Source organism: Lacerta agilis, chromosome 9 (assembly GCF_009819535.1).
Source record: "Lacerta agilis isolate rLacAgi1 chromosome 9, rLacAgi1.pri, whole genome shotgun sequence".
Taxonomy (NCBI): Eukaryota; Metazoa; Chordata; class Lepidosauria; order Squamata; family Lacertidae; genus Lacerta; species Lacerta agilis.
In genome coordinates this window covers 28,524,562-28,549,906 of record NC_046320.1, presented here as the reverse complement: position 1 = coordinate 28,549,906, position 25,345 = coordinate 28,524,562, and the positions used below count along the sequence as shown (strand labels likewise).

Here is a 25,345-nt window from a genome sequence, read left to right as displayed (position 1 = left end):
TTGGGTTCCATTATCAAAAGTAAAACATTTTAGCATTATGTAATAGGCACATGGAAGAGACACTTAAGGGATTTTCTCCATGGATAATACAGAAATTAAGGTGAAAGCCTTGGATACTCAGATGTCATTAACTCAGCAATCCTATAGTTCCTCGGAGGGCATCTCAGGGGCCATATGAAACATCAGATCTTACTCTCTGAGTTCAGAGAGAGTGCTACAATAGGAATCATGGTCTGATTTAAATTCCTCCTCCCCAGTGCTGTGGAAAGATGTAAAGCCTTGCCCCAAAGTCAGGACAGTCCCACAAATGGATCTGTTGGAGTGGTTTGGATCGTGTGACAGAGTGGTTTAAGACAACCTTTCTCCACCTTGGGTTCCCAGATGTTGTTGGACTAAAGTTCCCATCACCCCTAGCTAGCAAGACCAGTGGTCAGGGATGATGGGAGCTGTAGTCCAACAATATCTGAGGACACAGCGTTGAGAAAGAATGTGTGCCAGCCCAGGAGCTGGTGTAAATGAAGCATCAGAAAAATCAGGAAAAGTACATAAAAAAATGCCTTCACCTTCACTTTCATCCTACTGGGAGAGAGCTCAGTGGGTTGTTTGATAAGGCAGAGAAAACACCTTCAGTCCCCTTTTCTTCTACCCCATGGTCTTATGGATATTCAAAGAAAGAAAGGTTCTTGTTCTATCCTTTCCCCTCAAAATGCATCTTTGGGAAAGTTGAGGGGGTCGTGCTCCATCCTTCATGGCTCAGGAGGCCCCCTCAATTGTTCAGAGAGGCTTTGAGGACAATCATGTGCCTGTGAGGGACTATTCTTGTGTGAACTTATCTAAAGATGGAAGCCTTTAATCCTAATGTGTACATTACCCACCAAGGATACCCCCTTTATGTCTCTTCTATATACCTATTATGCCATTCAGTATGTGCTGTTTTTAAAAATAAGTGATCTAACACTATATAAGACTGAGCTTTTACACACTTCTTGTCTATCAAAGAATAAAGAGTGGTGGCATCAACACTATTTTTACACACTCCAGTGTGTGATCCCAAACAATCAGGAATCACAAGGAGAACATGATGTCCTTGCATCACATAGCTGATCAAATTCATGGTGGTGTCACAAAGGGTACACTTTTCTACTGTTCTATCTCTGAATTGGGCAGGGAGAATTAATATGTTTGTACACATTACCCTGGCAACTGAGCAACATTCCCTACTTTGCCACAATGCACTAACAGTTACATTGTTTTCCAGGGCCACGGTGCAATAATTTTGCCGGAACCAATTTCTAGTTGCACTAGGTTCTGCATGTCTGGCTGGGAACAGGGCCGTCTCGTCCCTAGGGGCTGGTGGCGCGCCACGTCAGAGCGCCGGCCCCCCCAGGGGCGCCCCCACGAGCCCACCGGCATACCGGGCGCCCCCTCCCCAACTCGCCCCCGCCCCCATGGGCCCTCGCCTCCCAGAGCCCCAGCTGGAGCGCTGGAAGGGTGCGCAAAGCCCTGTGCCGCTCCAGCGCCATGCTCCTCATCCCTCGCTCGCCCACCCCCCTCCTGAGGGGCAGCCAGCATGGGAGTGAGGTGGGCGGAGAGGCGGCATGCCAGGGGCGCCTCTAAGACGGCCCTGAATGGGAAGTTAGTTAGGATTGGTGAAAGGAATTCCAGCACAGTTTCCTCCTCCACTTTCCCTTGACTATCACTTCCCTTTGAACAATGGTACATAAATTATCGAAGAGGAGAGGCATATTATATGGGATCAGACGAACACTTCATGCATTAAGTATGTACTGTGATAAATATATTATAGCACATTCCATGAAGATCCCATTCAATTCAATGGGATTGCATTTTAATGTGCTACATGACTATTTTCTGCTTTTGCTATAATAGACTAACATTGCCCCATACATAACATTGGCAATGAGAAAGCTATGTATCCTTTTACATGGTTATTTAGTTAATTTTAATTTATAATATCAAAATTTATAAATGAGCTTCATGGACAACTAGGAGACTACATAACCTATTACAGTGGTACCTTGGTTTATGAACTTAAATCTGTTCCAGAAGTCTGTTCTTAAACCAAAGTGTTCTTAAACCAAGGTGTGCTTTCCCATAGCAGTGGGGGACTCAATTTACAAACGGAACACACTCAACAGGAAGTGAAACTTGTTCTGCTTCCAAGGCAAAGTTCACAAACCAAAACACCTACTTCTGGGTTTGCAGCATTCTTAATCCAAGTTGTTCATAAACTAAGCTGTTCTTAAAGCAAGGTACCACTGTAAAGGATGAGTGCATCATTGGCTATAGTTTAGAAATTACTGGAACAGCCTGCCAAACAGTGAGACTTTGGACTGATCCTGTGAGCAGTTGGCAGTCCCCCGTTCTTTCCCAATTCAGTAAGATTAGCACTTAAGACTGCTTAGTTGATAACAGTGTCAAACTTATTTCATTTCATTGCAATCATGAGCCGACCCAAGACATATAAATATATTAGAAATATATTAGAAAAACTCTGTGTTAATGCTACTGCACCAGAAATGACATCATTATCAAATACAGTTTGTGCACCAGAGGGCAGAAAGTCACTGTGCTTGCCTCAGTGGGGAAGAGTGGGATTGTGAAGAGATGGGAGCAGACAAGCAGACCATGGTATGTTCAAACAGCCTTTCAGAAACCGCCAAGCAAGCTACATTTTTGTAATTGATACAGGGTAGAACCAATAGGGATATGATTAACAGTCAGTATGATAGGACAGTCTTGGATAATAAGCTTGTAGCATGATGCCTACATAGCAAAAAATATCACCCCTGGGCATCAAAGTCTTATTTCTCCAGCCTACCTTCTAGGATTGCCATATTTTGAAGAGCAAAAAAAGAGGACACTATGACGACTCTGATTTTAAATACTCCTACTATATGTAGCCTCTAGAAGCTGTGATATATTGCTGAGGGGGGCAGGTAGGAGAAGAGAAGAGGAAAGCAAGTTTTCAACCACAAGTTATGTCTATGTCTCATCCAAAAAGTATAGCAAGAGACATTTTGGCAAATTTTTAAAAAATCCACCCAGACAGAAATTTAACCCCTGAAAAAGAAGTGTCCTAGAAAAAGAGGCACATAGTAATCCTACTTATCCCTAAGCTTTGACTATGTGCTACCTGCAGCCATGTCATCCTGGATGAGAAACAAGCCCCCTTCAGGCATTGTCTCCACAAAATCCAATTCCTGTGGAGGAAGGCAGTGGAGACACATCCACTTGTCCTGCTGCCATCATCACATCCTTGTAGCCTGCCCCTCCATTGTCCACATGTTGGGGTAGTGTCTGAAGAGTGGTGCCTATTCTATATGTGTCAGAGGTTCTAAAGCACAGGGAGGCAAGCAGGCTCTTTCTTCAGATATCCTACCTGGCAACACGTAGCCACCAGGAGTATGGGATCTGTGGAAATGCTAAGGAGATAATGGGGTCAGGAGGCACAGCCCCATTCTCTTCCTCCATGTGATTATGATCATACAGAGGAAAATGCCTTCAACTATTGTGAGGGGCTTTACTAGGGAAATCAATGACCTATATGTGTCCCACAAAGCCTAGCCTGGTCTACATGTCGATAACTAATACAAGTGGTGGACTCTGTGGCCTTAAAATAGAAAAAAAGGAAAACTGGAAGAAATCTTTAATTTTATTTTTCAATGTTACTTTTCCATTCTACAGAATGACCAGCATTTATTTGCTGGATACCATCCCCCTCTCTTAGTTTTATCATATTCACAAAAGTGCCCTCAACACAATGGGAGGCTTCATAGTGTTTTTGTATAGGAAGCTTTTGTTCACAAAGAGCTCAATTGGTTTAGACATTTTGCCTTACAGTTCTCTGAGCCGAAGTGACTTATTTGAGTTCTGTTCTCATTATTATTTTTACAAATTACTATTTAGGACACATGTTCCAGAGCAGCTTTGCTTTGCTGACTGAATCTGAGTGGATCTCTAGGAATCCTGCTGTGGTTCAAAAATATCAAAATGTTGACTGCAGTGATTTTACTACTTTTCTGCAAAGCAACCCAATAACATGCCTTTAGCAGGCCCAAATGCACAAAGCTCTACAGTGGTACCTCGGGTTACAGATGCTTCAGGTTACAAACTCCACTAACCCACCCAGAAATAACGCTTCAGGTTAAGAACTTTGCTTCAGGATAAGAACAGAAATTGTGCTCTGGCGGCACAGAGGCAGCAGAAGGCCCCGTTAGCTAAAGTGGTGCTTCAGGTTAAGAATAGTTTCAGGTTAAGAATGGACCTCCAGAACGAATTAAGTACTTAACCCGAGGTACCACTGTACTTGAAGAGTAGAATTCTAGGAGCTACATATATCACACATGCTTTTCAGTGTGACCTAAGTTCCACTGAGAAAAACAAGTGGATACTATGGTTTAACATTCCAGCCCGCTCCTTCTAGTCTGACTGGAGGACTATCACTACTATTAATATAAATCTCACATACATACAATGTACCTATATCACCCAATAATTGTCATTTTCTGCTACCCCATATCAGGACCATTACAGTAGAAAATGTGAAAGAGAAGGCATCAGTGACTGTGTTTCCACTCTCCAAAATTTGGGGTCTCGTTCAAAGAGGTTGGGGAGATGAGTATTTTCTTCATGGAGAAACGTGTATTCTGATCCCAAAACAAGGGGATCATTATGATTATTTAGGATTGATTTTTTGGCATAATTCACAAACTTTGGCTACTAGACTGCCGCTCATTCAATCAGACTTTCCTTTTCTCTCTTCCCCTGTAGCCCCTCATGCACCCCAAAATAGCTTTGGAGGGTCCTACAAGCAGAAGGAAAGGAAGGTGGAGGTCTTATTGTGCAGAGGAAAGTCCATTCCACTTCTGCATGGATACCATTGGATTTCACCCATTACTGCCTATAATATTTGATCCATATAACATCAACATGAAACATGATGCATTTGAAGAAGGCAGCTTTTGCCTATGAAAGCTTATGCTGCAATAAATAAGTTGCCTTCAAGTTGCCACAGGACTATGTGCTATGAACATGAGAATACTATGTTCACACTTACAGCTTTCCAGCTGCATGATACATGTTTGGACATCCATTGGGAAATTTTTGAGGTCCATTGGGCAGGAGAGTATTAAAGTCAATCTGAAAGAATACAGAAGAACTATTATAAAGTGAATGTTGGCCAACACACATTGTCTCATATTCAAAATTACTACACACACACATCCATTATGCAATAAAGAACAAGAGTCTTGACAAACAGGCAGGTGTACAAACCATTTAGGCATTTGGAAAATAATATGAAGTCAATATGCTTAATTTGTGTGTGTGTGTGTGTGTGGGGGAGAATAAGGTTTGCAATTCTACCTTACTTGGAAGTAAATCCCATGAAAATAAATGGAGCTTACCCCAGAATAAACAAGTTTTTCACCACAGCATTTTCTAAATACAATTCCTGCCCTGATCAAATTGTATTGTAGCATAGACCCTAATCCTGCAAGTCCATATTAGTTGATTGTGATATTACAACCAACAGGAATTTAAGTCTTTCAAATAAAAGGCCTCTGAGCCTGCTGGAGGAAACCTTCTGTTTCCTACAAGGAAAGGTGATCCTTTATGATTTCAGTGAAAGTGTTGCACTGGTATCCTCTGTCCACAGATGCCAGAAAGGAAGAATGAGTTACCGTAAGAATCCCCTAACAAGAGTGCAAATGAAGGACCTTTGCAAAACAAAATTCACAGAGGTTGTTTTTGGGGTTTTTTCCGGAGAGGAACCATCTAAGAAGGGCTGAAATCTAAACAATGTTACACTTTCCACAACGTTGTACAATGATCTACACATGGATTTCTCAAAGGATGAAAAGAGTTGTGCCAGAACTGGCTCTCTGTGTGTCTCCCATTTCATAAAGGCAGCAGGGAAAAGTCATTTTGTGTCTGAGACCTGACCAAGGGGCAACGATTACTGGGTGGTTAACTTTCTGGATCATGGTCAGAACTTGGGTCCAAGTCAGGTCTTGAACCAAGAACATGAGAAACATCAGGCAGAGATTTCAAACCCAGGTTTGATAGTTATTTCAGTTCCAAATGTTTTCATAGTTCTCTTAAAACTACTATTTTCTGCTACATATGCTTAACTGAGTCATGAACACACCCAAATGGTGGGAAAGACTTCTTCTTTTTAACGCACATTGCATACTTACACTATGGACTTCACTAACACTAGATAGACACCAGCTTAAGCTTAGATGGTTCTAAAAGATTATACAACTTCATGAAGACAAAGCTATAAATAGCTACTAGTAACATGCAGGGGCATAGGAAGGGGGGCCGGGGGCTGCCGGGGATGTCACCCTGAGGGCAGGTGACAAAATGGCGGCCGGCTGAAGGCTATATTCACTGTAGGGGAGCCGAGGGCGCACACATGCCGTCATTATGGGCGCCACTCGATCGCCGTCTGTATCAGCGGCGCACATGCGCATCCATCAGGTGGTTTTCCCCGCCCCTCCACAGCCCGCACTGGGTGCTGGAGAGCCTTACTTTGCCACTGGTAACGTGCCACCTCCTGTTTCAGAGGCAGCATGCCTGTGAGTATCAGTCACTAATATCAGGCAACAGTAGGAGAAACTATTGCCCTCATGTCCTGCCTGCAGCCTTCCTATAGGTATCTGGTTGATCACTGCAGAAGCTGGATGCTGGAATGTTTAAGATTTGGTCTGATCCTGCAGGGCTTTTCTTACATCATGTTTTTTGTTCTTATTTTGGTAACTGCTGATATATTGTGGTCAACAATATATGAGAAATTAAATATTACAAATCTCTAGAAATCTAGAAGTGAATAATCACTGAACTGTTACTGAAATGAAGTAAGGAATTCAGAGTAGACATTTATCTAAGACTTCCATTCAATAGTACTACTTTATCAGAGAAAAGACTCACCCCTAAGAAAGAGACACAACTCTTATTAGCACAACACTTTTCTCCCACATCTAAGCTTTAGTTTGTTAATAGAAGGCTAGAACCAGTAAATAAAACTAAAAATAATGGTGGTGGTTTTTTGTTTGTTTGTTTTTTGCTTTCAGAAGAAAATTCAGCAGTGAGACCTCTGTGTGCAATTGAAAGAAATGGCCTCTACATGGAACCATGGCATTTTAAACAGCCTCCAGTTATTTCACCAATTGAATTACATATGGATGACTTAGAGAAATCAGCCTATGTCCTTGTATCTATGTATGTTTAACAATCCACAACAAGGGAATGCAGTGACTGTTTTCATTAAGGGAATGTGTACTGCATCCAAACTAAATCATAACCTCATTGCTTCCATATCACATCAGAGCCTTTTATTTGCAATTTACCTGATGGAATAGAGAACGTTTCCATTTTTAAAAATCCGTAGCAATTTGTTGTCTGTTGTTACTTCATGAAAATTGGCGCCTTTTTCATTGGCAAAGAACAAGTCAGGTTTCCAGATAGAGTCCAACATGGATGGGTCCAAATCTAGAGAGTCATCTGGATATTCACTATAAGCAAGACGGGGGTCATTCCAGTTCTGACGGAGAAAGATGTTCACACGATAATCCTAAAGTAAAACCAAAAGTAGTGTTTTTAGCTCCTACCTTTCATTTGGTTGAATAATATGGAATTTACTAGCTGTATCCTTTAAATAAACTTAACTCCCTGAAGTCCTGGATTATATTACTCATCCTTGGCTTGAACCATACTGTTTAGTCACTGAACATAATACTGTATTAAAACCTAAATTGCATTACAAATATTAATCTATCAATTTGGAAAGAAATGGTCACGGACCTGAAACACTAATTATTTACAGAGAATAAAGCTTAAATGCTTCAAACATGTATTATTTTGTGCAATCAAAGAGCAGATTTATATTTACAGAGGTAATTTGCTTTCCTGTAAGAGGATTATTATATAATAATTCAGTTTCTTCTGTTCTCAGTTTGTATTAATGGACAAGAAATAAGCCTGACCTTATGTAAGCCTAACAGAACATGTGCGTGAAGTTCTTTCCCAAAACTCTGGAGAAAAATTGGGGGACTACCATATACCATTGTATGGCATGCCATTGACATTCTTCAATGAACTCAGCAGCTTCAGGTGTGGGGCAAAGAAGAGAGAAGGCAAATCCTCATAGATAAGGAGTTGCCTCCTTTGTTCCTAAGGCTTTTTTTAATGGCTGCTAGGGCCAGTGCCATGACATGGGTAGCGCTGTGGGTTAAACCACAGAGCCTAGGGTTTGCCGACCAGAAGGTCGGCGGTTCGAATCCCCGCAATGGGGTGAGCTCCCGTTGCTTGGTCCCTGCTCCTGCCCACCTAGCAGTTCGAAAGCACGTCAAAGTGCAAGTAGATAAATAGGTACTGCTCCGTCGGGAAGGTAAACGGCATTTCCGTTCGCTGTTCTGGTTCGCCAGAAGTGGCTTTGTCATGCTGGCCACATGAACCGGAAGCTGTACACCGGCTCCCTCGGCCAGTAATGCGAGATGAGCGCCGCAACTCCAGAGTCGGACATGACTGGACCTAATGGTCAGGGGTCCCTTTACCTTTACCTAGGGCCAGTGCAGTGTAGTAATAAGAATGCTTGACTAGGAGTCAGGTGACAGAGGACTTATATCACTCCTGAGCTATGAAACTCTCTGTTGTTTCTTATTTCATATATCAAGTTTTTCAAAAGGGGATGAAGATGTCTCAAAATGTCACAAAACAATGTGCAAATGCTAAGCATACAATATCCAAGAGCAGGGGTCAGCAACCTTTTTCAGCCGTGGGCCGGTCCACCGTCCCTCAGACCATGTGGTGGGCCAGACTATATTTGGGGAAATGAACAAATTCCTATGCCCCGCAAATAACCCAGAGATGCATTTTAAATAAAGGGACACATTCTACTAATGTAAAAACATGCTAATTCCTAGACCATCCGTGGGCCGGATTGAGAAGGCGATTGGGCCGCATCTGGTCCCCGGGCCTTAGGTTGCCTACCCCTGTCCAAGAATGTATATAAAATATGCAAATTATACTGGGAGCTTGTAGTGTATTCATTGTGAATACTGGATAGCTGATAGTAACTGTGAATGAATAGGAACAAACGCAACAGTTGGAGATGTGACCGTCAAGGGTGAATCCATTGTGGGGAAAGCTGGATAGTGAAAGACATAATATAGCCCTTCTGGCGCTAAAACAAGTAGATTATTTGTGCATTTGTCTCTAACCAGTAGAAATATATATGAATCTGGAATAATTTTTGGAGGGTGGGGGGGGGTATAGTGGAAAAATTATGAAGTGCAAGAATCTTTACCCCAGTAATTATGTTTTAGACATTAATTTCCACTCTTTCTTTTCCTTTTCCATTTCCCCTTTTCAAAAAAGGGAAAGTCCAACATTTATACGACGATTGTATTTACTAATAGTCTACAGTGCATGTTCACCTGATACATTTTGACAGCCTTTCTAACTTTAGGAACAACTCAGTGAGAATCAAAACCCCTCCAGTAATTTTGCACTTTCTCTAATAAAGCCTATGAGAGTGCCCTCAAATTTGGGAGTTTAGAGACGACCTCCCCCACTGTTCTACTGGGGTAGCATACATGCTCAGTGACATTATTCTTCCCATACATCTTTTATTTCTTTAGACTAGAAGTGAGAACATCTTTTTTTTTTTTAAACCAAATCTCTTGATAGTAAAATCCTTTACGTGGAATAGTTGTCGTAAGTGTGTGATGAACAGACCAAAAGCTGTCGGCGCTGTCAGTAGTGTGAGTCACAATAGTGCTGCTAATTTCATCAAGGTCATGCAATCAAAAGAAGTGGGCACATTTCAAGGGAACAATAGGCTTGCACAAAACAATTGCTTTTCCTGCTGCACCAGCCCTTAAAGGAACCACCGCAGCTCCTTTCCTTATGACCCTCCTTTTGCTTCATTTCAATATTACCTTTTTCTTCTTTGCTTAAAACACAAACACAAAAGCAGCACCTTTAGCTGCTTGAATGAAATCTCCAGCATCCCCTGGCCTTCTAATTTCATTACCATTTGCTCAAACTTGGATGAGCACATTGGGTGCATGTGCCAACACCCCCAAGCAGCTTTAGCGTATAATCTTTTTAAACCTCACATGGTAGAACTGCATTCTATAATTAAAAATACAACGAATGGTTTGCAGTTAATTTGTATTGCATGATTTACATGCTTACAACACAAAGATGTTTTTAAAAAATCACAAAATGTTGTTTGACTAGGGCAAAGAATGAATGCAGCCTCCTTTCCTCAAACTGCAGACTCTTACAGTGGGTCCCTCCCAAGAATCGCACTCTCTGTGCCACAAGGTTAACTTACCAGAGGAGGGAGCTGACAACCTCTTCTCTGCTGTAAGGTAAAGGTAAAGGGACCCCTGACCGTTAGTTCCAGTCATGGATGACTCTGGGGTTGCGGTGCTCATCTCACTTTACTGGCCGAGGGAGCCAGCATACAGCCAGCATGGCTAAGCCGCTTCTGGCGAACCAGAGCAGCACATGGAAACGCCATTTACCTTCCTGCCGGAAGGTATTTATCTATTTGCACTTTGACATGCTTTTGAACTGCTAGGCTGGCAGGAGCAGGGACAGAGCAATGGGAGCTCACCCTGTCATGGGGATTTGAACCGCCAACCTTCTGATTGGCAAGCCCTAGGCTCTGTGGTTTAGACCACAGCGCCAGCCGTGTCCCTTCTCTGCTGTACTTTGATGCAAATATAGCAGATCGAAATAGGGTAGTATTGTAGGAGTCAGGTGCAGAGCTGAGCTGAAACAGTCTCTTTGGTTTTGTTTTCAGTTTCATTATTGCCAAAAAGCACATCCATTTTTTCCAGTGCATTTTCCACAGCTTCCTGGAATTTTATTTGTTTTTCAGTTAAACTCTGCACATTACACAGCTGTAAAAATCCTCAAAGGATGTTTGTTTAAGACTCTGTGGTAGTGTTCAGGCCCTGAGCTAGCTCAGGGATGGGTGAATCAGCTTGTTTCCTTACTGTGTTCACTCATAATTCTGTTCCACCCTGTTTCCACATTAATCTGATCTGCATGCATATTTGCATAGTATTTCAAAGACACATTTCTTCTCCAGATAAGCATTTCATTTCTAAACCTAGGATTTCTCAAAATATATGTTTTGAAATGCACTTTAAAAAAAGAAGACAAGAAATGTGTCACTGCAGAGCAAATCTGGTAGACAGCTATGTTCTGATCGACAGATTACTCCAAGAGGTGCAGATCAGGTCAGTTCATATCAGGATTCCTCCCGCATCCTTTGCTCATCGTGCATAGCTCAGGTGAGCTCCAGAGCTTTTGGAGCAAATGAACTGTGCAGACAGGCATGTGGGAAGCTCTCAGACAGAACAGAAATGCTGTGACAACTAATCCCTGATCTTGTGTAACCAAGACCAAGGAAGCTCCGCACCCAAAATTGCTATTGGAACTTCTTTGTAGGGCTTCCAAATCTTTAATTAGCCCCTACTACTTTGTTTATAACAGCAACATCAGGCAGGTGATAATATTTATCTCCATGCTGTGAAAAGCAGCTTCACTTATTGATTTTTTCGGGGTAGCGCAAACTGCTGGCCAGACTGTTTAGCTTTGATCTGGTCAATTGGCAATGCTCAGAGTGGGGGTGTCTTTTTTGAGGGTTTTTTTTGTCTTTTTCCACTTCTCTGCCCACCAGCCATTTAACCAACTCTACAGCTGCCACCACACAAAGCTCAGAAGGTCATGGAATGGGAAAGAAAGTAAGATCAGAACAAAAAGAATCTTGTCTCCTTCATATAAATGATAGCTAGGCAGTCATCAATACCTTTTTAGTTTATCTTGAATCTTTGCTATCTACAGAACTAACGATTGGAGAAACAAGTCTCTTTTCGGATGGTGAAGGAATTTATTTGACAGGCAGGCTCAATAATGAACCATGTAAAGGTGTGATTACTGACTGTGACAGCAGGCGTATGGATTTTTAAAAATGTAATCCCTGTGTTTATCATCAGTGCTACTGCAAACCAGTCACCAGGGAAGTGAACTGTGGCAAATAATTTGCTAAAGGCCTGCTTCGTAAAACACACAGACTTTTTGCTGTTTTCTACGTACCATTGGTAAGCTACCAAAAAAAACCCCAAAACAGTGTGGGAGCAAGAGTGCACAAAGGTTTTATGGGTCATATAATCAGAAATGCATTATACAAGGTTTGGAAAGGTACAAAGGGCTGTTAGAGCCAAAAACTCCAAAGTGGATTTCTCCGGAAGAGGCGAAGTCGGTAAAGAAGAAAAACATGAAAGGGAACTGGTTAACATATAACTCTTTATTGATAGAGGAAAATAATCAATTCACACTTAGGAAGTATGAAGAGGTAAAAGATCATCTTTCAGGCTGGGTTGATTACCATCAACTGCACGGAACATTTAAACAAGATAGGAAAAATGGATTTGTGAAAGAAACGTCTAAATTTGAAACATAAATTTTAAATAATAACACCAAAATAATATAAAAAATGTACCAAATCCTCCTTGAATGGAAAGTCAAGGAGGAGGAGGTTAAGGAAGTTATGATCAGATGGACGCAGGACATCGGCCACCCTATAATGTTAAGCCAGTTGGAAAAACTTTGGAAATCAATGATGAGGTTCACTGCATGTTATAATAATGAAGAAAATATACTAAAGATGCAGTATAGTTGGTATCTAACCCCATCAAGTCTTTCCAAAATGTCTAAAAATCTTCCCAATAATTGCTGGAGATGTGGGGAAAGCAATGGAAATATGTTCCACATGTGGTGGACCTGTAGAAAAATCAAAGAGTTTTGGAATCTAATATACGACGAACTTAAGAAAATCTTGGGTTTAACTTTCCACAAAAAAACCAGAAGCTTTCCTCTTAAGTATTATAGGAAATGATATCCCGGAGAAACTAAAAGATATTTTTCTATACACAACTGGTGCTGCACGAACACTGATTGTGCAGAATTGGAAAGGAAAAAAATGCCCTGAATATAAAGGACTGGTAGAATAAGTTTCAGGAATATGCCGAGATGGCTCAGTTGACCAACAGTCTGAGAGGGAATAACAGACAAGCTTTTGTGGTAAAATGGGAGAAATATAGAATGTATTTACAAAACATCAATAATGGTATAAAGTCTGTGACGGCCTTTGAGTGACCCTGGAGGGGTAAAATACGGATGGTATGAGTTAAGGCTATTTTTCTGGTTGTAGATTGTTTTTGAAATGTATAACGGATAATCAAAGTGTTGAGTACTTTCGCAAGCAGAAGAGGAATGTTCATGGGAAAAGATAGGAAGTAAAAATAACTTGAAGAATGTTATTTATAGGGTCCCCCCCTTTCCTTCTCTTTTTATATATATATAGCTTATTTATGTGAGGATAAAAGAAAAAGAGAGCCAACTGAGAGACAAATAGCACTATGGATTGTATATATACTTAATTTTTTCCCCTTCCTTTTTTTTTTTTTTACTATTTTGTATAGTGGAACAGAATTGTATAAAGTGTTTAGCGCATATTGTATGTTGGTGGATGTCTGAAGCGAAAACTAGAATAAAGTATTTGGAAACATTAAAAAAAAAACAGTGTGGGAGCCTGCTCCTATGCATATTTACTGACTGTATTCAGTGGGTAAAGAAAAACCGCGCTGGAGTATGATGTTGTTGTATCCTTTGTGTTTCTCTTGACTCATACTTTACAGAAAGAATTCAAAAGTGACTAAAACTATGGAATGCACTTGCTAATACATTGTAAATGGTTCTAGCTGTACATAAAAAAGGAATGTAAAAGGCAAAATGATTATATCCACATTGAAGCAGAGGAGAAGGAGCAGGTTTTTCAACATATTATTAGAAGTTTATTGTGCATAACAGCAGCAAGGGTGACATGCTGCATCCTTCAACAGAATTAAGGGTAGTGAACGTGTCGCTCCACTGTGAGAATTCCACAAGACGTATCTTCATGTATATGGTAGACCAGGGGTCAGCAAACCTTTTCAGCAGGGGGCTGGTCCACTGTCCCTCAGACCTTGTGGGGGGCCAGACTATATTTTGAAAAAAAATATGAATGAATTCCTATGCCCCACAAATAACCCACAGTTGCATTTTAAATAAAAGGACACATCCACTCATGTAAAAACATGCTGATTCCCTGACTGTCCGCAGGCCAGATCTAGAAGGTGATTGGGCCGCATCTGGCCCCTGGGCCTTAGTTTGGGGACCCCTGTGGTAGACCATCTTCATAGGGAGGGACACTTGGATAGCAGAGTACAGCTGGAGGGAAAGTGCAATCATATGTTTCATAGGCTTTGCTGAGGATAATGGCGCCATAGTTTCATATTCATCCTTTTCACTAAGCACCTGCAGGCAGTTTACTGATGCTCAGGAATAGCAGCCATATTGAGAAAACAAATGGCAGACCCATTCCTAAGGCTAGTATTGCATATATCTATACTCAGATTTGCAAAGAATGGCAAAAAATCTGGAGGACTTCCGGTTTGGCGCCATCCCCGCCGGTCGGGAGAAACCTCGCGTCCGAGGTTTCTCCGTCGCTGCGGGGGGAGGGGGAGTCGAGACTGTTACTCGACCCCCCAAAATCACCAGGTGGAGAGTCCTGGTGCCGTGGGATCCGGCGGGCCCCCCAGGGCACCTCCTTTGCTCTCCGGTTTGCCCTAGTAAGGGCAGCCGTGATGAGCGAGGTTGAAGGCGTGGGGGCTGTGGATTTATCACTAGCTTCGCAGCGGGAAGTGGCGGTGCCGGCGGGGGTGAGCGCCAAATTCTTCTGTGATTCGGCTAATTGGATCTTGTAAGTACCAAACTTGCTAAAAATTACGAAAATCTATTTAATTTGGAAGTTTTGGGAACTCTAAAAACGGAAGTTGGTTCCCTAAACGTTGAAGAAGGAGGAAGCAGTGAGATTTTGAGTTCCGAAGCAATTTATGGATTTTGTAAATAGAAAATTTCTGAAGCTTTTAAGATATAATTGTTCTCTTCCTGAGATACTGTTTGGACTGCATAAGCTTGCTGGACTTTACTGACCTTATGGACTTTATTGATTTTATGGATTTTATGGACTTTGAGGATGCCCAAATGGAAATGGTCTAAGGATTTTAAAATAAAAGTCTTGGAACTTTTGTGCAATTTAACAGAAGGAATCAACCAGCTAAATCAGCTAACGGGGACAGTACTAGCTGCGGACTTAGCTGTGCAAAAAAAGGAATTCAAGGCCTTTTGTGAGAGCTACAAGGACAATTACAATGAAGAGGAGAAAATCCGAGGGAAAAAAGGTGGATTCAATCCGTCGAGGAAAAATAGAAAAATTAGGAGGCAGAAAACAACAAGAAGAAAAAATGGGAAAACTGTAAGGAAAAAGAGTGTCCGGCGGAAGGCGGTACAGACTCTGGTGGTTGAAAAACTCTCAAGGACATATGAGATAAGAATGGAGTACAAACCAGTTTCCCAGGACTATGGAATTATGGTATTTGAAAGGGTGGGTTGAAAAACTTATGAACTTTGTGGAAACTTTTTGTCTACTATGGTTTGACGTATGGTATGTTAACGGATAATGGTATGGTCTTAAAATGAATGATGAGATAAAGGGGTGAAGGACTTTAAGGTAAATTCAATTTTAAATATGTTGTCATAATAGATTGGGGAATAACAATGAAAGCTTAGGAATACAGTGAATGTGGAGGATAGTTAAAAAGGATGAATTAGATTTGTAAACTGGAAAAGTATTGTGTAAGAAATATTAGTAAATGTAAGAAAGAGAGGAAATAATATTGAGATTAATTGGCAATAACTGTAAATTAGGTTCTTGGTTGGAGTCAACGGGTGGAAGCCGGGGAAGCCCTTAAGGCTAAAGATGATACGTGCATTGTAAGTGATTAAATTGGCAAAGCATAAGTGTTCACCCCAGTGAGAGGGGGGTTTATTTGGGTATGCTTCTCTTGGTGAGAGAAGGGGGGGTTAGAAAATTTAATCATGTGTTGTAATTCGATTGTAATTTGGTTATAATTGGAAAAAGTCTAATAAATAATTTTTTTTAAAAAAAAAATCTGGAGCATGGAGGAATTATGTTTACATGTTATTTGTCTCAAAAGTTTTCTTAAATGCATCTTCAATTGATTCAAAACGAAACAGAACAAAACATGGGTGTGAGCTAAATGAAGGACAGAAACTTCGGTAATAAATACTTCAATATTTACTGTATACAGGGGACGCGGGTGGTGCTGTGGTCAAAACCACTGAGCCTCTTGGGCTTGCTGATCAGAAGGTCAGCAGTTCGAATCCCTGTGATAGGGTGAGCTCCCATTGCTCTGTCCCAGCTCCTCCCAATCGAGCAGTTCGAAAGCACACCTGTGCAAGTAGATAAATAGGTACTGTGATGGCGGGAAGGTAAACAGCATTTCCGTGTGCTCTGGTTTCTGTCACGGTGTTCTGTTGCACTAGAAGTGGTTTAGTCATGCTGGCCACATGACCCGGAAACCTTCTGTGGACAAATGCCGGTTCCCTTGGCCTGAAAACGAGATGAGAGCCCCAACCCCATAGTCGCATTTGACTGGGCTTAACCGTCCAGGGGTCTTTTACCTTTACCTTTTATTTACTGTATGCAAAATATTTTACTTCAGTTTCCACATGAGAAAAACTTTATATTGATTTCCTCTTTCATTTACCTTGGTAATCACTTCACACAGGAGTTAACACAGCAGGTTCAATTTTGAGTGTGCAACAATTTCTGTTACCATTATGCAATTCATGCATATCTACACAGTTGCCCTTATTGTGTTAGGTGCTTCCTTTGCTTAATTTGTGAACATACTGGGACCAATCTAAACATAATACATGTTAAAAACAAAAAGTAGCCAGAGGGAAATAATTTTTCCAATGTCTTCAGCATTTAGCTGTCTCTCCAAGTGTGTAGGTTAATCTCAGCTTAATATATAGATGATTTTACCCTTAACTCCTATTAGAGTTAATGGCACTTAAACTCGCAAATCCCTCTCCATCAGTATAATGCACTCTTTTAGCCTATGTTCCTTTTGCAGCTGACAGTTTATTTGCAGTCTTCTTTCAGAGCCAAAAGTCACAGAACTTTACAATAATGTGAAATCCGAAATAAACACAGAAGCAAAACAACCTGCCAACTTCTTTACCATCCATGGTAGTTGCACCATTAACAGCTGCTTGATGTGCATCCCTCAGCAGGTGACAATGTTTATTTATCTACAAGCTGCAAAAAGATTTGCCTGTTGATGTCTGCCAAGCAAGTGGTTGCTGAAGGCTTTAAAAAAAAATTGCTCTGGCTATTGCAGATACAACATTCTGTTAAATTTCTTCTCAGGACCAATGGACAACTGAAGCCTGAAACTTTCTATGAAAGTTTCCACAAAGCTTATTTGGGTAGTCTAAAAGGTGGTGTTTCTAACATTTATAGAGGTATTTTATATTGTTTAATGGTTTCCAACGTGAGTTTAAAAGGAAGTATGGGAAGCTGATATCGGTTTGACAATAGATGATAAAACTTGGCAAGCATTGTGGCAAAAGCCTCCAATTAGTGTTATGTTTGCTATCCATGATGGAAGTAATGTTATGCTGGTATTTTACCCCTGCTAAAGTTGCTAGGAAAAATGCTGGTCTTTCAAATATATATTGGAGAGGGTGTTGGGGGTAGAGATTCTTCCACCCCTCTCTTTTTGTTTTATTTTAAACTAATAAAAGTGTTGTTTTTTAAAAGAAAAAGTCAGGCCCCACTTTTTCCTCAATCAGTTAAAAACCCCATATATTATCATTTCAGTTCCTGTGCTTCAGTTCCTAAACACTCAAAAACAGTTGCCCTCTTAAGCACTTAATTCAAAGCAAGCTCATTGACTTTAGACTGCTCATTATGAATGAGGTATGGTCTGCCACATTTTGCCTTTTGAACATACCCAAGGCGGGTAGCCACTTCATTTTTACACCAGCAGCATGCAACCTGGTGCCCCCACATGATGCTGATCTACAGCCTCTATCATCTCTGACCATTGACCATAGCTGGGGTTGATGGGGGCTGGAATACAAACACATCACTGGGAGGGCATCTCATTGTCCATTCATACTCTCTGTACCCTGAATTTTCAATGAAATGCAAAGACACACTTGCTTCTCATGATTTTTTGGAGCTTTCTGGAGGCGCGCTGGGCTAGCAGCTTTGGAGTTGGGACAGCTGAGGTTGTCACATCCAAACAATAATTGTCATTTTTGCTGTTCAGGCTAGGCACTGTTGGCAATCATCTCCCTGTGCCTTTAAGTCTATTTTCTCAGTGTGAAATGCAGGGAGTGAAAGTTCCACTTGTTGAATTTTTATTTGTCACACAGCAAGGTACATGGAACCTGCCAGAAGTGAGTTAGCATGCAAGCCTAATTTCCTAGTTCTTCTTCAAACTGTGAATAATGTGTTTCCAAGGCTGACTCTCTCTATGATTATGAGATTAACAGCCTCTTTTGACCCGAGTTTTCTAAGAATAAGACAACTAGACAGCCTCACACAAAAGAGCAGAACTAGTGCCAGATTCAGCATGCAAGTCAGATCAGTCACTTCCTGTTCCTGGTCCAGTCAATGTGCCTAATAGCAGCCAGCCTTGAAATGCCTGTGAGGAAAAGCTTGGCAGGACTAAGGAAGAGACATGGTTCCTTTACACAGATAATTGGCTCCATTAAAGTCGCTTGCTGTTCGATCCCTTTCCAAGTGTCAATGAAACAGTGGCACATTTACTAGTCTCTTAGGATCTGCTGCTTATTTCATAAGTGCTGCTGTATTTTGTTAAGCAGCTCAAGAACAACAAAGCACAATCTCTCTCATTTGGGGAGATCATCGCAGAACTATGGCAAGGGCCACTGGCAGGATCTAAAGAAAGACTTCCTGAAGAATGGGAGATTCCTGGTGAAAGGATGTTGGCAAATACAGGGCTGACTTGCTGCCTCCTCTCCTTCTGAACCAATGTGACATATAACAGCCACGAAAAATGCCAAAGGGCACACTGCGAACAATATATTGATAATGAGAAGAGTCTACAATAAAATAGGCAAAAAAACAAAAAAACAAAAACAAAATAAAACCCATTACAATCTCAAAACATACATCCCAGCAAGATGTACAAAGAACCATATAGCACAAACATTATTATTGTATAGATGTTTCTCTCGTATCGGTCTCTACAGCCACAGCAGGTGCTGTAGCCTTTCAACAGTTTGACTTCATCCCAAAGGCGCATTCTTCCGTAGTATCCCAAGAATTCTCCAAGAAGCTGATGAGAGGCTTCCAGGTAAGATCCTGTTTGAAAGAGCTTCCTAAGATGGTAACACCTTAAAAGCATTTAAAAAATAATAATTAAGGCCCTGATTGCAGTTTTCACAAATGGGTGGGGAGACTTCATGAATGTTTAACTCTCCAAACTAACTTGATTCCAGGAGGGCAAACCCACTGCAGGGGTCTAAAATTATAGGCAGGTGATAATTTTGGGCTGCCTGGACATTCCTTGAAATGTGCAGTTTGACCATTAGGCAAGCATGGTGGTGTGGCAAGTGTGTGGTTACAAACTGTAGAATGGTGCCGTTGCATTTGATCCCCCCCCCTTTTTCTTTTTTTGCACAGTGTTCTGAACTCCCTAGTTCATGGGTAGGAAAATTGTGTCCCTACAGGGGGTGTTAGACCTGCAACTCCCATTGTCCCTGATCTCTGGCCATGCTGGCTGGGGCTGATGGGATCTGGAGTCCAAAAATGTCATCCAACGGCTGTAGGCTAGCCACCTTCTGCTCTCATTCATTAGAACTCCTTGCTGGTGACAGGCAAACAGTGCTATCAGGCTACAATTCAGGATGCCTCTATAATCCCTCCCCACAAGCAAGGGGGAGGAATACAGCTGTGACTACCAGCTCTTGCATTTTTATTCCAAGTTTGATGGAAAGGAGAGACCAGCTGAAGAGGCAAAGCAGTCCCATCCTCTCTTGGAGTATGTAAATATATAAACTAGTAGTACCATATGCATTTTCCCAGTAGTAATGTATGGAAGTGAGAGCTGGACCATAAAGAAGACTGATCGCTGAAGAATTGATGCTTTTGAATTATGGTGCTGGAGGAGACTCTTGAGAGTCCCATGGACTGCAAAGAGATCAAACTTATCTATCCTTAAAGAAATCAGCCCTGAGTGCTCACTAGAAGGACAGATCCTGAAGTTGAGGCTCCAGTACTTTGGCCACCTCATGAGAAGATAAGACTCCCTAGAAAAGACCCTGATGTTGGGAAAGATGGAGGGCACAAGGAGAAGGGGGCAACCGAGGACGAGATGGTTGGACAGTGTTCTTGAAGCGACTGGCATGAGTTTGGCCAAACTGCGGGAGGTAGTGGGGGATAGGGGTGCCTGGCATGCTCTGGTCCATGGGGTCACGAAGAGTCGGACACGACTGAACGACTGAACAACAACACCATATGCAGGCGGGGGTGGGTGGGTGGTAACTCAATAAAGCTCAGCCTACTTGGATACTGTCACCATCCTAAAAATTTGGCCCACAAAAGGTTAAATATGGTAACTAAGTGGTTGAAGTACAGTGATCTCTTGTTGGAAGAGGGTAATAAATTTAAATTAAAGTCTTATGACCAACTTAAAGATAAATTGAATGATTGGTTACAATATCATCAGATCAATGAAATGTAAACAAGTTAGATAACTTTAATTTTGAAGAGCTTTTCTTGTTCGGTACAGTGAAGTTAAAGAATATAGATGCTAAACCAAGAGAGAGGTCACAAACAGAGCTATGTGTGTTTTAAACATGCTCATATTCTCAAAATGATTGCTTTGATTCTGACAGAATTTGACAATTGCTGACCGCAAGAAAGTCCTCCTTTGAGCTGCATCAATGCATAATTTAGATGTGAACTATTACAGAGCCCTGGCATTCCTCTGCATTCAGGGCAGCAGTTTACTAGGGAGTTCTGAAAATGATGTACTATGAGCAGTGAAAAATAAAAAAAACCCCTATGTAATAATTTATAATTGATTGCAGCCAAGGCCCTAGAGATGAATATGTATTGCATGTGCCCACCTAATTGCAGCTTTCATTTTAGATGAGTGAGTTTCTGACTCTTATCATGGAATGAAAGGATCTCAGTGTGTGTGAGGAGGGTCTGCCAAAGACAGAGAAACAATGGAGTCAGTATGATCAGGATACAACACTTCAGTATATATCTGTGCATCTTCCTCTCTTCCCTAGGACCTTCCTCACTTTGTCCACAATATATTTCCACTTAATTGCTCCATCCAGTGGTACCTTGTTCTGATAGGATTCTTATGCAACGACTTATCCATTCACTTCAATGTAAGGAGCAGCTCTGCACATGTAGATCTTTCATTTCCATTCAAATAAATGTGAATGTTTTCATATTGTTTCATAATGTGCAAATATGATAAATTAGGCTTGAAAGATGAAATGGATTGAATCTCTCCTTCACATTCACCCTTCTTTGAATTTTGCAATGCAACTCTCCAAACAATGTTTATAAAAATGTACATAAAAACAAATGCAATAGTGGAAGTAACACAAAAAAGTATTATGTTAGCAGAAATTGCTTGCAAGAATGTATGTGTTAATCAAAACTACATACAAAATATGTTTATTAGGAGAAATCCACTCTGAATTTTCTGAATTAGGAGAAATCCACTCTGAATTTTGTTTTGTAAATTGCTGCAGAAACACTGAGAACTGAATTTAAGATTGGCAAAATGGTACAACGGAAATTGGCAGATCCTTCCGTCCCTAGCAGTAAGGTGAAGGAAAATTAAATAAGGGCAGAGTAGAAAACAAGGGATGAAAAGAACACCAGGTCACATAATATCAGAAAAGAAGTAAAAGATCATGCATTTAAAATAAACAAATCCAGATAGGTTTGTTTCCTTCAAAGGCATTCAACAGCCAATTCAATCCTTGGCATTTAGAAGTTAGATTTAATACAAAGTTCTTGAATTTTAATACAAAATTTCTTGAATGTCTGACATGAGGAATAATCCTTCATACTTGGCAAAGGGATGCAGACACGAAGCTGCCCTTTTCAGTGAAAGGAATGGAGATGCTTATGCAGGAACTCTGCAAGTACATGGAAGCATATGCCCTGCTCAGCACTCAAGGGATTAGCCACAAATGAGTTTGTTTCATTTTAAGAAGGCTTCACCTGCCACTTAAAGATCACTGATCAGGATTGCATGCAAGTATATTCAAAAGTAAGTGCTAGTAAGATCTGCGGGACTTACTTCCAGGTTAGTGTGCACATGACTGCAGTCAAAATATTTGAAATGTAATTGTTTGTGATAAAGAACATCTTACCATGGTTGTTTCTGCAATGGACCCAAAACTGTTTATGAAGATGTTGCATGTCACATTTACCGGAGGCCCTGTAAATGAAATCAAAACGTGCAGAAATTACTGCTCACACCAAACAAACAAGCCAAAATCTATGGCTGCTAAACCAGGGATGGCAAACCTTTTTTTAGTCCAAGGTCCACATTCTCTTCTGGACAACCTTTTGGGGGACCACATGCCATGGCAGAAGGAGACAGAGCAATGAAGGTGATGCTTATCGTTGTGCATACGCTAGTTTCTACCCACCCACCCACTCTGCCCTCCATCCAAGCAAGAAAGAGACATTGTCAGCAGAAGGCAAAGCGGGGGGTGGGTGGGTTTGAGGATCATTACTTGAGAGGATGTATGGCCTCTGAGGGGCAGGCTTGGAGGGCAGAATTTGGCCCCATGCATGACGTTCTCTATGCATGAGCTAAGAGAAATGGAGGTAGTACTGCAGCCCTAAGACCACCTTTCATATATCCTTCTCTTTGAGTAGCTTTCCATTTTTATATGCATCTTAAAGAATCTCCCCTTAAAACTCCACAGAGAAATGGGATGGGATGGGCTTACTTCCATTCCCTTGCAGAACTGGAGTGGAGATTGTCCCACAACATCTTTTTTCTGTAATACACAATAGGCCGCCACCCAGAGACGTTGATAGCCTATGCAAAGTTCATCTGAGGGCCAGATGTTTGGAGAAAAGGCATATGGGTGAGTAGATGCAGAAAGTCCCAGGTTCGGTCACTAGGATTTCTGATAAATTTAAAAACGCTCGTGAATGGAGCTCAAGGACAGGCGCTGTCAGTATGGGCAACAATGAACTAGTTGAGCCAACAGTCTGACTCAACAGCAGGACTGAGACCATGTTGTGCTGACAGAATCACAGAATTGTAGATTTGGAAGGAGTCCAAAGGGTCATGTTGTGCAATGCAGGGATCACATAGAGGTTTAACTCTATTCCTGTGCATTACAGTTCCCCCAATACACTCATGTAGCAGATACTAGCAACCAAACTTTCCCTCCCAGAACTCATATCAGCTTCAGGAAATTTTTGGGGAGGACTGGTGGAGAGAAGAGTTAAACTGACTCCCAAAATCCTTGGGTCTGCTTACATGCATTTAACATTGGGCACGCATGGTGGTGTCACAATCTTTGTCCTTTTGGTTTTCAATCATCTCATTCCACTGCCCCCCCCCCCCATTTGTGAATGGGAAGAATGAGCGTTCCCCACATCAAACGTGGTGCACATGTTGCGAGGTTGCGGGGAGGCCCGTTGAATCACAGTGGTAGCTCCTGGCAGTTGGTCTGGCTTCACCTTCCCAGGTTGGGATACTTGTGGACTCCACCTACTCTAGCAGCCGCCCAATCCCGGCTGGGGAGGTGTTGCCTCCACTGCCCCCCCATTTGTGAATGGGAAGAACAAAAGGCTGTTGCCAGAAGGGAGGTGATCAAATGCTCCAATGGATGCATGGAATACCATTATTCCAACACCTATTGCACAATTGCACAAATTTAATTTAAACTGGATGTTAAAGTCATTTACCTTTGGAGGAGAAAAAGCAATCCAGCTGGTGCTACCAGTTGGTAGCTGATCAGAATGATCAGCTAAGCGCCTGCTATGAGACCTATAATAATGGGCAGTATGCTTGTCACTTTCAGTGGAACAATGTACACTGCAGCCTTTCGGTGCAATGACTGAAAGTGACACTGTTTCAACAGATCTATTCCTTTAAGTTAAATCAAATCACATTTTACCGCCCTGACAAGTTAGACAGGGTTGTCAAGTAGAAGAAAAGGGACACACTCCCTCAGGCAGTCTAGACATGTTTTCTGCCTCAACATCCAACATTTGCAGAGGCCTCAACATCCAACATTTGCAGAGGCCCAACACAAAAAACCCACACCGCATTCTGAACACTGGTTGTGTAGCCCTTTGTTTCACATGCATTTGAATGTATATCGCTGGATTTTTCCGTTCTTTTCTGGGAGATCCACTAGTGAGGATGGGGAACCTGTGGACCTCCAGGCATTGTTGGACTCTGGTGCCCACAGAGGAGTGCCTAGCATCTTTACTGCGCTCCTTTTGCCGTGGGCTGAAGATGCACCTCTTTACCGCAGCCTTTGACAGTTAAGGTATTTGCTGAATTTGCACTCTTTTGTTCCATTGGGATTGGTTTGATAGTTGTAATGGTTTTAATTGTTTCTATCCTTTTGCACTCTGTTGTTCTATCCTGCTCTGGGACCTTGCAGCGAAGCCTGGGCATGAAATCTTCTAACTAACTAAATAAATGAGACCCAGCCAGCATGGTCAATGGCCAACGGATAACTGGGCACTGGATCGCCAGAGGTTTTCCATTCCTGAACTAGGAGAACTGTATGTAAATTGCTTTGAGTCCAGTGATTTTTTTTCTGGGGATACTCAAGTCTACGCAGTACTAGCACCTTCTCCCGCCCTCCCACAATGTTAAAAGTGTGTCATTTACTGTAACAACTTCATGGTGAGTACCAACACCTTTTTTCCTTTTAAAAAAGCACTGTTTGAGCCATTTCTGTTAGTAAAGTGATTAATTATTATTACTAATAATAAACACCTGTGGTTCTGCTCACAGACATGCCCTTCCTTTGTGTGGGTACTGCGAGGATGAAATGCCCCTCAAACCCAACACTCAGGGGTGCATTCACACTGCACAGCTGAAGAGATGGAGCAATTCAGAATTGTTGCATGAAGGGATTAAATTCCGGAATAATAATAATAATTCAATCAGTGCTTGTTATGTCTGAAATGCAGCTTTTGTATGGCTGATGTAAGAAATAATGGATTATTATTCTGACAGGAAAAGTGCTTTTTGCAGAAGCAATGATCTCCTTTTTAAAAATTTATTCTTATTAAAGATTTTCTTGGTTTACAAAAGTACATGCCCTGTCT

The 25,345-nt window shown here is 41.5% G+C and overlaps 1 protein-coding gene across 2 annotated transcripts in view; it reads right to left on the bottom strand.

Annotated features, from left to right (window-relative positions):
- GLRA3 (glycine receptor alpha 3) overlaps positions 1-25,345 on the bottom strand; it is a 70,986-nt gene that overhangs the window by 17,657 nt on the left and 27,984 nt on the right. For both annotated transcript variants that reach the window (XM_033160940.1, XM_033160939.1), the window contains exons 3-5: positions 22,402-22,469; positions 7,377-7,600; positions 5,081-5,163 (exon numbers count right to left, since the gene is read on the bottom strand). In XM_033160940.1, coding sequence (XP_033016831.1) covers positions 5,081-5,163; positions 7,377-7,600; positions 22,402-22,469 — 375 coding nt within the window. The remainder of the gene's footprint in view (positions 1-5,080; positions 5,164-7,376; positions 7,601-22,401; positions 22,470-25,345) is intronic.